Source organism: Hydra viridissima, unplaced genomic scaffold, assembly GCF_058129835.1.
Source record: "Hydra viridissima isolate aposymbiotic clone 2 unplaced genomic scaffold, HvirCarnegie_v1 scaffold_6, whole genome shotgun sequence".
Lineage (NCBI taxonomy): Eukaryota > Metazoa > Cnidaria > Hydrozoa > Anthoathecata > Hydridae > Hydra > Hydra viridissima.
In genome coordinates this window covers 1,195,999-1,208,313 of record NW_028324305.1, presented here as the reverse complement: position 1 = coordinate 1,208,313, position 12,315 = coordinate 1,195,999, and the positions used below count along the sequence as shown (strand labels likewise).

The window sequence follows — 12,315 nt, the reverse complement described above, 5'->3', positions numbered from 1 at the left end:
AGATTTTCTAAATGTAGCGTTTGATGTCCAGCATTTCAGTTGAAAACTTTTTTTTTAGAGCTGCATTTTTCCAATAACTTTTAATAAAAGTTTATACGCTGTATATAAATATTAAATTTTTTTTTATCTTATTTTATAACCTCAATATTTAATCTTTTTTAAAATATGTAAACATGTTCGTTTTTTAAAGTCACAAGTAACTAAATGTAAAAAAATAATTTCATCTGTAAATTACCCGGTAAGAAAAAATGACAAATATTGCTGATGTTACAAGTGTTACAAGGTTTTTGTTAATCGAACTATTGGATTTTTCTCCGTGTCAACTCTGAAATTAAATGTAAATCGGTTCATACTTTAATAAAAATATAGTTGAATCGAGTTTGCAGAATATTATATATCGGGTTCATACTTTAATGGAAATGTAGTTGAATCGAGTTTGTAGAATATTATATATAGGGTTAAGCTAAAATATCAACCTCAACGTTTGATTTTTTAAGTATAAAAAGATCAAAGCAAAACGATCAGTATTACAAACTTTCTTAAGCTAATTTTGTTATCCCAATATTTCGAAAGATAATTTTCTTATCGCAATATTTCGAAAGAAAGAGTTTCAAAACTTTGTCAAAAATATTGAAAGCATCGCTAATTTTTGGAAACCCAAAGCCATTTCGGAAAAGTTCTACCGCAAAAAGTTAAGTGATTTTTAAATCTATTAAAGTATGCAGCATTTTTCGGCACACCATCTATGAATTGCATAGTTTTTTTTTCTTTTAATGGAATCATTTTTTGAAGCGTGTTTCCAAATATCTATGTATTTGGTGACGTATTTAACAACTTTAAAAGATTCGGATGTTTTTAGTTTTATCAGATTTCAGAATTTCAGATTATAGATCATTTTGAAATCTATGAGAACCTTCCAGGTGTAATTTTCATTGGGAGGGGGGGGGGGAGAACCGATGTCAGTTGTAATAAAAATTTAGTTTTTATTTTTCATGTTACTTTTTGAGATTTTAAGTTTAACTTTATAAGAAAAAAGAAAAAAGTTTTAGAAATTTAAAAAAAAAAAACTTCAGCGACTAATCTTCGTTGTTTTCTTGTTTTTTTTTACGAAGCAACCCCAACCTCCGCATTCCTTTCATTTAACCCTCAAACCCATATCTCCTCTATTACCTTAGCAGTGAAGAAAATTTTTTGCTAGCCAGAAAATGACGTCACAGTAACTCAAAACAACAAAAAAATAAACCCCTCACAACTTTTTTGTAAATATAGTGCACTTTTTAAAATTATATTAAATGAAAATGATCATTTATTTAAAAAGTAAAAACAGTTTTTTCATAAAACTTATATTTTATATTTTATGGTTAAAAGAAGTTAAAAACTTTAATACCATTTTCAAAGAAATCTAAAAAATGAGATTTTTACTTTGTAAAAATGGAGACCTTTCAATCTAAATTAAAGTCTATATTTACTTTTAAGATAATCTTTTAACTTTATATATTTCAAATGTATTGGATAAAAAAAATTGCATCCTGATTTTTATTGTTCAAATTAGAAGAATTTTCTAAAATAATATAGAATACATATTTTTTGTTTTAAATACCAGCTAAAAAAAATGTTCCACCGAGTTCCAAGGAGATACTTTTTTTTTTCAGTTTATTAACACTTTTACTTTTAGAATATAAAGGAATTGCTGCGGTCACCAGCGGTATAGGGAGTTATTGAAGAAATACAAATGTCAATAAACCCATAAAAACCTTGTTTTCCGCCATTTTTAAACAGTAGTTTGTTAAATCAAAGCAAATGAAAATGGCGGAAAACAAGGTTTTTATGGACTCATTGACATTTGTATTTCTTGAATTTGATTTTTTCAATTGTATGACTTGTTTTAACATATCAAATATAGTTTCAAGAAATATATTTTTGTCATCATATGCTACTTAGAAATTTGTTAAAATGTTTTTATTTGAATAATGATTTACTATTCAAGAAGTGTTAGATATTTGAAATAGCATTACTTAACAACTTCAGTATTTCCTGTAATATACAAGTAGCATTATTTACTTAAACATTATAGGAAACTTAATTTGATAATTGTCAAAGAAATAATAGCATAAAATGTTAAACAGTGTAAAGTGAAAAATTATATAAAGTACTCAAAAATGTTTCTTATATATATATATTAGTAAAATAAAGATTAGATCTTATCGCGAATATACGTGAATTAGGATTGGATAAATTACGATTTTGGAGGGATTTACTTAACAAAATCATATAAAACTGAAGAGAGTAGCAAAGAGAACATACTTTAGATACATTTATTTCAAAAAACTAAAACAATGTAGTAGAAATTATGATTCTTTTATAGAAAAAGAAAACCAATGGCTTCAAGAAAATCTTAAGACCGATAAAAGTAGCCATTTTGGCTCTGGGAAACCCCATAAACAACGGGTCGTTTTTGGAGAGCAAAGCAAAAGAGAAAAAATAAATGTACTTGGTGTTGAACTTCATGCTCTATTTTTAGTCTCTGCAAGAAGAACACTTTTTAAAAAAAATCAAATGTTTTATAGATCAAAAAAGTTAAAGACACTTTGGATAAAACCTCTCCCTTAAATATGAGTGTAAAACAAACTCTTGCATTAGAAGTGAATACTGACCTCAGCGACAAACAATCAGTAACTTAGCCCTTGGATACATATTTATTCCCTTCTTGCACGATATTTTAGTGGAAAAAAATAAATACTATCCTAAAAATAGTTTTTTTTTCTCTGATTTCAGCTGCTACCATTAATATTGCTGTGTTTGTATAAATGGTATAACAATATTAATAGTAGCAGCTGAAATAAATAATGGTAACTCTGCCAGAAATTCATTACTAAATTTTTACATTAAGGATTAGCTAGTATGTCTTGTTATGTCTCGTTATGCTCCGTTAAAAAGATGTAAGCTCCGGGAAATTGTAAAGCTCCTACTTTGTCCGGGACATCTCGTCTAGTCTCGGTATTGTCCCGGATTTCAACTGAAAATTGATAATTGTCTCGATATTTATCGCTAATCGGGACAAAGCTTTTAGGATCGCCTCGTCTCGTCTCGAATAAAAAAATAACGAGACGCAGACGCTTACTCTTCACCACACACGCACATTATTTAAAACAACGCCCTCACAAAACGCAGGTAATAGAATTCCTCGGAAGCAATCGTGTAAAATGGTTGAAATTATTCACTTTACATTGTTTCCTTTTATTAACAGCTTTTAAATCGAAATCTTTGTAAATATAGTTTGAACTTTTCTTTTATAACAGTATTTAAGGAGTTTTTATGGATCATGAGAAGTATAAATTACGTAACACATTACATAGTGCTCAGCAAAGTTCATTTTTTGCGCAATTTACTGACTTGATTTCAACTCATGCGGCTTGGGCGGACACGTGGTTGGACTAAATACGAAAGAGACTTCTAGTTCGCTTTGAAAGTCTATTTTAATCTAATTAAAAAAGATGGGACTGGTATTTACTCTGTTTTATTCATTACCAAGTTAAAACCCATACCGGGCTCGCCTATTTTAAGGCACTTGGCATAACTTTGACTATGTGTACAGAACGAGTCTTTGGAAGTAACGGGTGCTTGTTCTTGTTATGAAACATTATCGATATGAGACTCCTGGATAAAATGATTATTTGTATATGCCATTTATTCGAATTGCAACAAACTCCTATAGCTTTGAGTAGACAGGTTCATCATGGGATATATTAGACGTTCGGAATGGACCAACATGCAGATGTAGCAATTTTTTGAGAGTTACGTTGGTTTTCACCCAGCTTTTAGAATAGCAAAACTTCAATGCACTTTTTTCAATTTGTACTAGTCTGTTGCATAGTAGATAAAATTATATGCTTAAACATGAATTTCACATTATTTAACACTGTGCAACATTTTAACAGAGCGTAAATATTGCTTTATTAAAAGTTGGAAGTTTTTAATTCTAAATTTAATTGCTCACCTGTATCGGTGTTTTTTACAAAACCTGTTTTCTAAAACACCGGTACCGGTGAGCAATTAAAAAGGAAGCGTAAGGTACCGGCGTTTTCTAAAACATCGTTGCTCTTATACCTTGTAGGATATTGCTTAACAGTTCTAATATGTTGGGTTTTTTTTTCGCAGTTTAAAAAAATAGAATAAAGTTTTATACCAAGATATGTACAAATTGCAATGAGTGCAGTTTATAGAGTTGTAGAGACGGAGTCGTAGCTTATACATACACAAACGCACGCACACAGAATCAAGGGAACGTTTCTGTTAATTTGTTAAAAGCATGCATAAAAGATAACTTGAAACTCGTTCCCCCTACATTTCGACGGCTTTGTATTCACTTTTTGCGAAAAGGTAGATGGGGTTGGGGTGGGGGTGGGGGTGTTTTAACAAGTCTGAGAAACTTGGAACACTGGAAGATTTTTCTGGCACAACTTATTTTTCATCTATTTTAAAGCTGTTAATATCTACCTCATACTCATCGATCGTATCGTTTAGTTGTTCTAGATATAGAATCATTTTTATTTCGGTATCCTTTTTAATTTCGTTGTCCGTAACTTTTACTTTGTCGCTGTCGAAAAGCAATTGAGCTTTCACAACAATACTCCCATCCTCAAAACCGTTAATGATGACTTTGACAAAGCCTCGAACGTTTTCCATTAAAAAAGAAAGATTTCTTATCATTTTGTATTCGAGAGTTTTATACTCTTCAGAGCTTATATTTTTCAATTCTTTAGTAAAATTCCCCTTCAACTTCAATTCCATAGATAACAGTTTTTCTCGAGACGGTGGAGTCTGAGAAACTCTAATCCTTAAAATACCTGTTGACTTTCTTATCATTTTTCAAGTTTCAGTGAAATATTTTCAAGGAATATCAGTAATTTACAAAGTTTACTAAACTTAAACTTCCCTCATCTAAAGGTTTTAAACGTGTTCGTTAAAGTTTAAGCTTGATATGAAATTAGTTACTGTTTCCATTTTTCATTTTCATCTTCATCTTCATCTTTCTAGAAAAAAAAACAAAAAAAAAAAAAATCTGTGACTTTATTAATCTTCTTCAGCTAAAAACGCGAAGAACAAACTTAACTATCTCTCACTAGTTTTATATTTATTCAACGCAAAAAAGATTTTTTGCGAAGATTTTTAGTAGCGATTACATAAATTATAAACCTTATAAAAGACGATCAAAACAATAAAAAAGACTAACAATGGGTTTTCTGAAAAAACAACCAATTGAAATGGGTTTTCTGACAAAACAACCAATTGAAATCAACATTTAAATCTTTGTCATTAGATGTCCTCAACATAAACTGACCTTATAATCTCCTCGACATCACGAAACTGCACAAGTATTTATATTATTCTTATCGGACTATATGCAATGCTTTTAATTGGAGTTCTATCAATTGGGCTTGGTATGTATTTACAGTCTGATACAATTTTACTCATTTCATTTTAACGGTCCGAGGAACATGTTTTGAATTTTTTTGTACACTTTTTCTGTAACAAAAACTAAAGGTACGAAAAACATAAATTATTTTTAGTATTTACAACAGCTTTGGATTCAACACCAACTGCAATTCCTCCATTAAATCAATGTGCGCTTGAATGCTACATCAACGTTAGTTTTGCAACAGAAAAAAACTCAACTCAACTGGTAAATGAGATAAAAGAAATTTTATCAATTGAGTTTAAAAATATCAGCAAAAACTACTTATTTTTGGAATTCGTAAAGCTATCAGCTCAAGCAGATTACTCTGTGACATACTGGTTTAATCTTCTCTTTCAAAGACCCTACTGCGATGGTATTCTAAAACAAGAAGTTTTGACGAAATCACAGTATTTTTTCCCAAAACCAAAATGGTGTTACATTATTTTACGAAACTCACTTCAAATAAAACCGTTCGAGATTCCACCGTCTCGAAACAAACTGTTATCTATGGAATTGAAGTTGAAGGGGAATTTTACTAAAGAATTGAAAAATATAAGCTCTGAAGAGTATAAAACTCTCGAATACAAAATGATAAGAAATCTTTCTTTTTTAATGGAAAACGTTCAAGGCTTTGTCAAAGTCATCATTAACGGTTTTGAGGATGGGAGTATTGTTGTGAAAGCTCAATTGCTTTTCGACAGCGACAAAGTAAAAGTTACGGACGACGAAATTAAAAAGGATACCGAAATAAAAATGATTCGATATCTAGAACAATTAAATGATACGATTGACGAGTATGAAGTAGATATTAACAGCTTTAAAATAGATGAAAAACATGTTGTGCCAGAAGAATCTTCCAATGTTCCAGCATGGGCAATTATAGTATTTCTAATATTATTAATTCCTTTAATCATCATTTGGTTCATACAGAAGGTTTGAGAATAAATCCATTTACAGTTGTTCATTCTTTGATCGTTTTTTAACTGTGTGTTGTTCATTCTTTGTTCATCTTTTAACTGTTCATTTAATCACATAGAAAATTTCTTGTAATTTTTTAGATAAAAATTAAGAAATTGAAAACTGCATTGCAATCATTCATTACAAATCAAATAACGGATGAACTTTCTCAAATTAATTCTAATGGAAGCTGTGGTAAAAAAGCTTAGAAAGTACAGCCGCAAATTTTTGAGAAAATAGGTAAGTTTATCTTATTTTATTCAATATTTTTTATTTCGTTTTAATTGACCTAGATTTTTTATTTAATTAAATTTTGAAAGGGCTTTGCAAAACTACAGGACACAGGACTCGCGTGGATAAGAACTTGCCTAGTCGTTCATTTGGCATAAAGGGTCAGTTATAATTTAAAATTATAGGGGTCAGTTATGATTTGAAAATTTGGTCAAATATTTAACAATAGAAATAATATTATTTATAAAAAACATTTAAAATAAATCTTTTTCTTTAAAACCAATGGCAATATTTTTAGAAGCCACCAGCTATTATTACATCTGCTTCTTAAATAGGCTTTCATTATCAAACTTTTGTTTAAAAAAATTGAAAAACATTGTGTGGTTTTACTTTAGCATGATTCCTTTGAGCATTTTTTTAATTTGGAAACTTTTTCTTCAACATATATATATATATATATATATATATATATATATATATATATATATATATATATATATATATATATATATATATATATATATATATATATATATATATATATATATATATATATATAATATTTTATCATTATATATATTATATATCTAATTATATATTGTTTCTTTCGAAGAATAGTTTTTTTCACTTTTTGTAAAAGTTCATTCAACCTTTAATATATTCGTTTAACTTAAATGCAAACGTCTTTTTATTTAACAAAATGTTTAATATTTAGTCCAGTTCAAAATATGAAACTATTCAACGCTTGCTTATGTATGTACTCATTCTTATTTTTAGTAAAAAGATGCTTTCGCTTGTAAATTCTCCGTCAAGAAAAGCGACAAATATCGGTGATGTAATTCGACTAAAGCTTTAACATCAGAACTGATTAGATACTACTTTAAAGTAAACAACTTGAACTATATTTAACTAATACATTATAAGAAAAGCTTTTATTGTCATTTATCTATGCGTCCATCTAAAATCGTTGATCGCCACCTAAATTCTCTTCTTAAGAAAATTCGCTTGACAAAAAAATTCCATTGATATTTCTAAACTTTTATAATCAATGATTTCAAATTTATAATACTTTTATAAACTCCTTTGCGATAATCTATTGTAACATAACCAGTTCTATATATGATCTTCTTACGTGGAATTATTTAGACATTTGAATATTTAGGTATGTGAAATTACTTCGATATTTAAGTATTTAGTATGTAAAATTCATAGTTTTTACAGATGATTTAAAAACTTTATGAAAGCAGAGATTATCAATTTGCTTATTGTGATGACAATATCAAAGATGGTTTCGTAAATAGTTCAGTTCAAAAATGAATAGAATGACTAAAAAGGTTTCAAATTGCTTTCTGAGTAAAAGTACACCAAATCTCTTCTGAAACATAGCCGTGATCGTTAGTCATTTAAAAATACACTTAAACCATTGACGCTTTATCATTCATTACCTGAATGTTCACTAATAAATGCAGGCAATAGTCTACAGAAAACATATAAATTATAGAAAACCTAGCAAGTTAAGTAAGTTTGCTAAAACAGGGTTGTCTTGCAGACCTAATAGAGAGCTTAGCCATGTTATTTAGGTAAGCATGACCTGTGGTGGACGTGAGGGAGTTTTTGATGAGCTTAAACATGTTACATGTATTTTCTGCTGATGATGGCTGTGGCTGGCGCTGAAACGAACAACTGACACTGAAATTTAGGAACATACGTTTTAATTTTTACTTTGCCAAAGTACTTCACAGTTTTATTGCATCCATATTTTTCTATCAAAGTTGGGATGTTGATCCAAAAAAATCTCATTTCCTGCACAAGGTTTTCATAACAGATCTCTTTAAAATACTTCTCCGCTAGTTTAGCTAATTTTTTCTTCAATTCATCCTCTGACATCTTTAGCCAGTTCTAAACAAATTTGAAGGTATTATAAATCTGTTTTTCACTGAAAAGAACTGTAAGCCTTCCAATTAACATCACCTATGACGGCTTAAGAAATTTTCTTTCAGAATTTGTCTTCTTCAGGGGATTCTCAGTGGACCTGCTATGTTCATTTTATTCACATTTCACCAGGTGTATCCCCATCGTGGAATCATGTTCTTTTTCTGGTAGTGGTATTACTGTTTCTAAACTTTTGTAGCTGTATCTGCAGGCTAGGCACATAAGCATAGCTTTTTTCCATTTCGCTTCCCAACTGTCTGGGGAATCCACTAGTTTTGAAAGCAAGCTTTTTATATTTGCAACTTCAATATCGACCAACTGCGTCGTAGAAAATGACTTTTTCATTTTTTCGGAATTTATTTTATTTTTAAAATCATCAATTAAGTAAAATTTTTTGAAAAACAAAACTAAAAAAGTAAAAGGGTTTTATAAGATTTTATGTATCCACCATCAGGTGCGATCAGAGCTTCATTCCTGGGGTGAAGATTTTACCATATGACAAGAGTGTTACATATTTCATTTCAGTCCACTGATTAATGATGGAAGCTTTGAGGGCGCCAATGTTGCGATGCTGATATGTAAAGGTTTTGGACTTCAACGCTGAAAAATTGAAAGATTTTAAATCAGAAAAAGAGGGAGATGTGCTTTGTACCAGATGTGCTTTGAATTAATGTTCATGGACTCAGACAGTCAGTTTTACAGTCTTTTAAAGGGAATGTTTTCAAAATATTCCAGTTTGAGTGTCATTAGGCGGACACTAAAAAGTAACGTTTTGGTTCTGAATATTGATCTGTCACATATTCATTTTTTATTATATTTCTCATTGTTGCTTCAGAAGCATTGATGTCTTTTACCTTCCTTCTCATCATCTTGATTGGGTTCATGTCAATTCGGATTTCGATGGCACTGGGTATATGACGAACTAAAAACTTTCTCCCTGACTTGCGTTTGACATATCCTTGTTCTTTTAAACTATTTTTGACTTTGTAAACTGCGCTCAGAAATGTTCCAGCCATCTTCGTTATATTTTTTTTGCCGCTTCGCTTTTCTTTTTAACGTAACTGGAAACATTTTTTAATGAAAAATGAGCGTTGGCTTCAAACTTTTGTAAAAATGATCACGTGCGTTATACCAAAGTCTGTGAGTTTTGTATTGTTAAAGTTAAATTTATATTATGAACAAAAATGTAAAAAATCAATGATAACTTGAAACTCTTTCTCTCTACATTTTTACTGCTATATTTTCACTTTTTGTCCAAAAGCGGAGAGAGATACCCTCACTTTACATTTTTAAAGAGCATTTTTAAAAAATCAGAGATATTTCCACTCTTCAAAAGACTTTCTGGTTATTTATCATTTTTCAATTTTTCATAAAATATTTTCTAAAAATATCGGTGATTAACAAAGTTTACTAAACATAAATTTCCCAAATGTAAAAAAGGTTTTAATCGTGTCTGTTGCATTTAAGCTTAATATAAGATTTTTAACAATTATTCCTTTGAATTTTCATCTTCATCTTCATCTTTCTAGAAAAAGCAAATGATAAAGACTCGAGCGACTTTATGAAGTATTTTTTGCAAAAATGTGAAAAAACAAACTTATCAACGTTCTGTTATTCGTTTTTATATTTATTTAACGCATAAAAGATTTTTGCGAAGGTTTTTGGTAGCGCTTTGCATAAATTATAAACCTTAATAAAGACGATCAGAAAAATAAAAGAATTAAACAATGGGTATTCTGTCAAAACAATTGAAATCAACACCGTTGTCATTAGCTCTCTTCTATATAAACTGACCTCATAATCTCCCCTACATTACGAAACTGCACAAGCATTTACATTATTTTTATCGGACTATATGCAATGCTATTAGTCGGATTTCTATCGTTTGTGTTTAGTATGTATTTATATATCTGCTGTTACAATTTTAATCTTTTTTTTTTTAACGGTCCAAAAAGTATATTTTGGAGTTTTTTCGTAAATATTTTTTGAAACAAAAGTTAAATATATCAAAAATTTCAATTATCGCGTTTTTTTTAGCATTTGCAGCAGCTTTGGAATCAACACCAACCACAATTCCTCCATTAAATCCATGTGCGCTTGAATGCTACATCAACGTCAGTTTTGCAACAGAAAAAAACGAAACTGAGCTGGAAAATGAGATTGGGGAAGTTTTATCGTTTGAGTTTCAGAATAATACCAGCGAAAACTACTTGTATTTGAAATACTTAAAGCTTATCAAAACAAATCACTCTGTGACGTACTGGTTTAATCTCTTTTTTCAAAGACCCTACTGTGATGGTATTCTTAAACAAGAAGTTTTGGCAAAATCCCAGCAACTTTCCAAAAAATCAAAATACAATTATACCATTTTACCAAACTCACTTCAAATAAAACCGTTCGAGATTCCACCCTCTAGAAACAAACTGTTATCTTTAGAAATGAAGTTGAAGGGGAATTTTACTAAAGAATTAAAAGTTAAAAGCTCTGAAGAATTTAAAATACTCGAATATAAAATAATAAAAAGTCTCACATTTTTAATGGAAAGCATTCAAGGCTTTGTCAAAGTCATCATTAACGATTTTGAGGAAGGGAGTATTGTTGTGAAAGCTCAGTTGCTATTCGACAGCGACAAAGTAAAAGTTACGGACGAAGAACTTAAAAAAGACACCGAAATAAAACTGATTCGATATTTAGGAAAGCTCAACGACTCTATCGACGAGTATAAAATAGATTCAAACAGTTTTAAAATAAATGGAAACCAAGTCGTGCCAGAAGAATCTTCCAGCTTTCCGGCTTGGGCAATTATAATATTTTTATCAATATTGCTTCCTATAACGTTTGCTTGCGTCCGACAGCAGGTTTGAGAATGAAAGTTAAAAACCATTAAAATTTGTTCATACTTTGATCGTTTTTTTTTGACTTTCTACTGCACATTTTGATATTTAATGCGTTGAAAATTTATTTTTATATTTTAGATGAAAATTAAGAAGTTGAAAGGTGTTTTGCAATCATTTATCATTACAAAGCAACATTCTCAAATAAATGGGAACTGTGGTACAAACGCTTAGTACAGCGGAATTTTTCGAGAATATAATGAGGTGAGTTTAAGTTATTTTATTCAAAATTCACTCGTCATTAGTTGTTTGCAAATAAATTAGATCACCATAACGGAGTTACAAACCCCCGTTTTTTGCGTTTGAACACTTTTTTGATTTGTAAACTGTTTTAAAGTTTTTCTTTCGCAAAAAATTTTTTTTTTTTTCGGTTTGAAGCATAATTTAGTTTTCAGTTTTGCTAAATGCTCCTTCAATCTTTAATTTAAACGCAAATAACTTTTTTTATATAGTGTTTCTTAAAAGGTTTAATACTTAGCCCAGTTTAAAATTTATTCACCTATGAAATTATTCAATACTTGCTACAACAAATGTTCTTTCTTATTTCTAGTAAAAATATATATTCGCCGGTAAATTCTCCGTCACGAAAACCGACAAATATTGGTGATGTAATTTGACTAAAGCTTCAACATCAGAACTGATTCGATCCTACTTAAGAGTAAAGAACTTGAACTATATTTAACTAATACATTAAAAGAATAGCTTTTATTGTCATTTATCTATGCGTCCATCTGATGACAATATCAAAGATGGTTTCATAAATAGTTCTGTTCAAAAATGAATAGAATGAATAGAATGAATAGAATGAATAGAATGAATAGAATGAATAGAAAGGTTTTTAAA

General features: G+C 29.6%; 3 protein-coding genes across 4 annotated transcripts in view; all 3 read left to right on the top strand.

The window, feature by feature from the left end:
* Positions 1-299, top strand: part of LOC149886541 (uncharacterized) — a 2,399-nt gene extending 2,100 nt beyond the window's left edge. The window contains exon 4 of the mRNA XM_090089796.1: positions 1-299. This exon is cut by the window's left edge and continues 216 nt beyond it. The gene's annotated coding sequence lies outside the window, so the exon portion shown is untranslated.
* A 5,037-nt stretch (positions 300-5,336) lies between these two features.
* Positions 5,337-7,906, top strand: LOC149886540 (uncharacterized). 2 transcript variants are annotated; one of them, XM_090091166.1, is made up of 4 exons: positions 5,337-5,441; positions 5,571-6,340; positions 6,517-6,655; positions 7,424-7,906. In XM_090091166.1, the coding sequence occupies exons 1-3, from the start codon at positions 5,408-5,410 to the stop codon at positions 6,622-6,624; spliced, it is 912 nt and encodes a 303-aa protein (XP_089947292.1). In that variant the 5' UTR covers positions 5,337-5,407; the 3' UTR covers positions 6,625-6,655; positions 7,424-7,906. The 2 variants fall into 2 exon arrangements, with proteins under 2 accessions (XP_089947292.1, XP_089947291.1); XM_090091165.1 differs by having other exon boundaries at positions 5,571-6,391; positions 7,424-7,871.
* Positions 7,907-10,355: 2,449 nt separating this feature from the next.
* On the top strand, positions 10,356-12,173 carry LOC149886539 (uncharacterized). Its single transcript, XM_090091164.1, has 4 exons — positions 10,356-10,472; positions 10,616-11,436; positions 11,554-11,676; positions 12,023-12,173. Exons 1-3 carry the CDS (start codon positions 10,439-10,441, stop codon positions 11,644-11,646), a joined length of 948 nt encoding a protein of 315 aa, XP_089947290.1. The 5' UTR covers positions 10,356-10,438; the 3' UTR covers positions 11,647-11,676; positions 12,023-12,173.
* Positions 12,174-12,315: the final 142 nt, after the last annotated feature.

What these genes read in the sequence shown, in the direction of transcription:
- LOC149886540 (XM_090091165.1), top strand. Translation starts at nt 5,408, where the DNA reads ATGCTTTTAATTGGAGTTCTATCAATTGGGCTTG. An exon ending in AGTTCTATCAATTGGGCTTG is followed by an intron (nt 5,442 to 5,570) that starts GTATGTATTTAC and finishes AATTATTTTTAG; the next exon opens with TATTTACAACAGCTTTGGAT. An exon ending in TCATTTGGTTCATACAGAAG is followed by an intron (nt 6,392 to 6,516) that starts GTTTGAGAATAA and finishes GTAATTTTTTAG; the next exon opens with ATAAAAATTAAGAAATTGAA.
- LOC149886539 (XM_090091164.1), top strand. Translation starts at nt 10,439, where the DNA reads ATGCTATTAGTCGGATTTCTATCGTTTGTGTTTA. An exon ending in ATTTCTATCGTTTGTGTTTA is followed by an intron (nt 10,473 to 10,615) that starts GTATGTATTTAT and finishes CGTTTTTTTTAG; the next exon opens with CATTTGCAGCAGCTTTGGAA. An exon ending in TTGCTTGCGTCCGACAGCAG is followed by an intron (nt 11,437 to 11,553) that starts GTTTGAGAATGA and finishes TTTATATTTTAG; the next exon opens with ATGAAAATTAAGAAGTTGAA.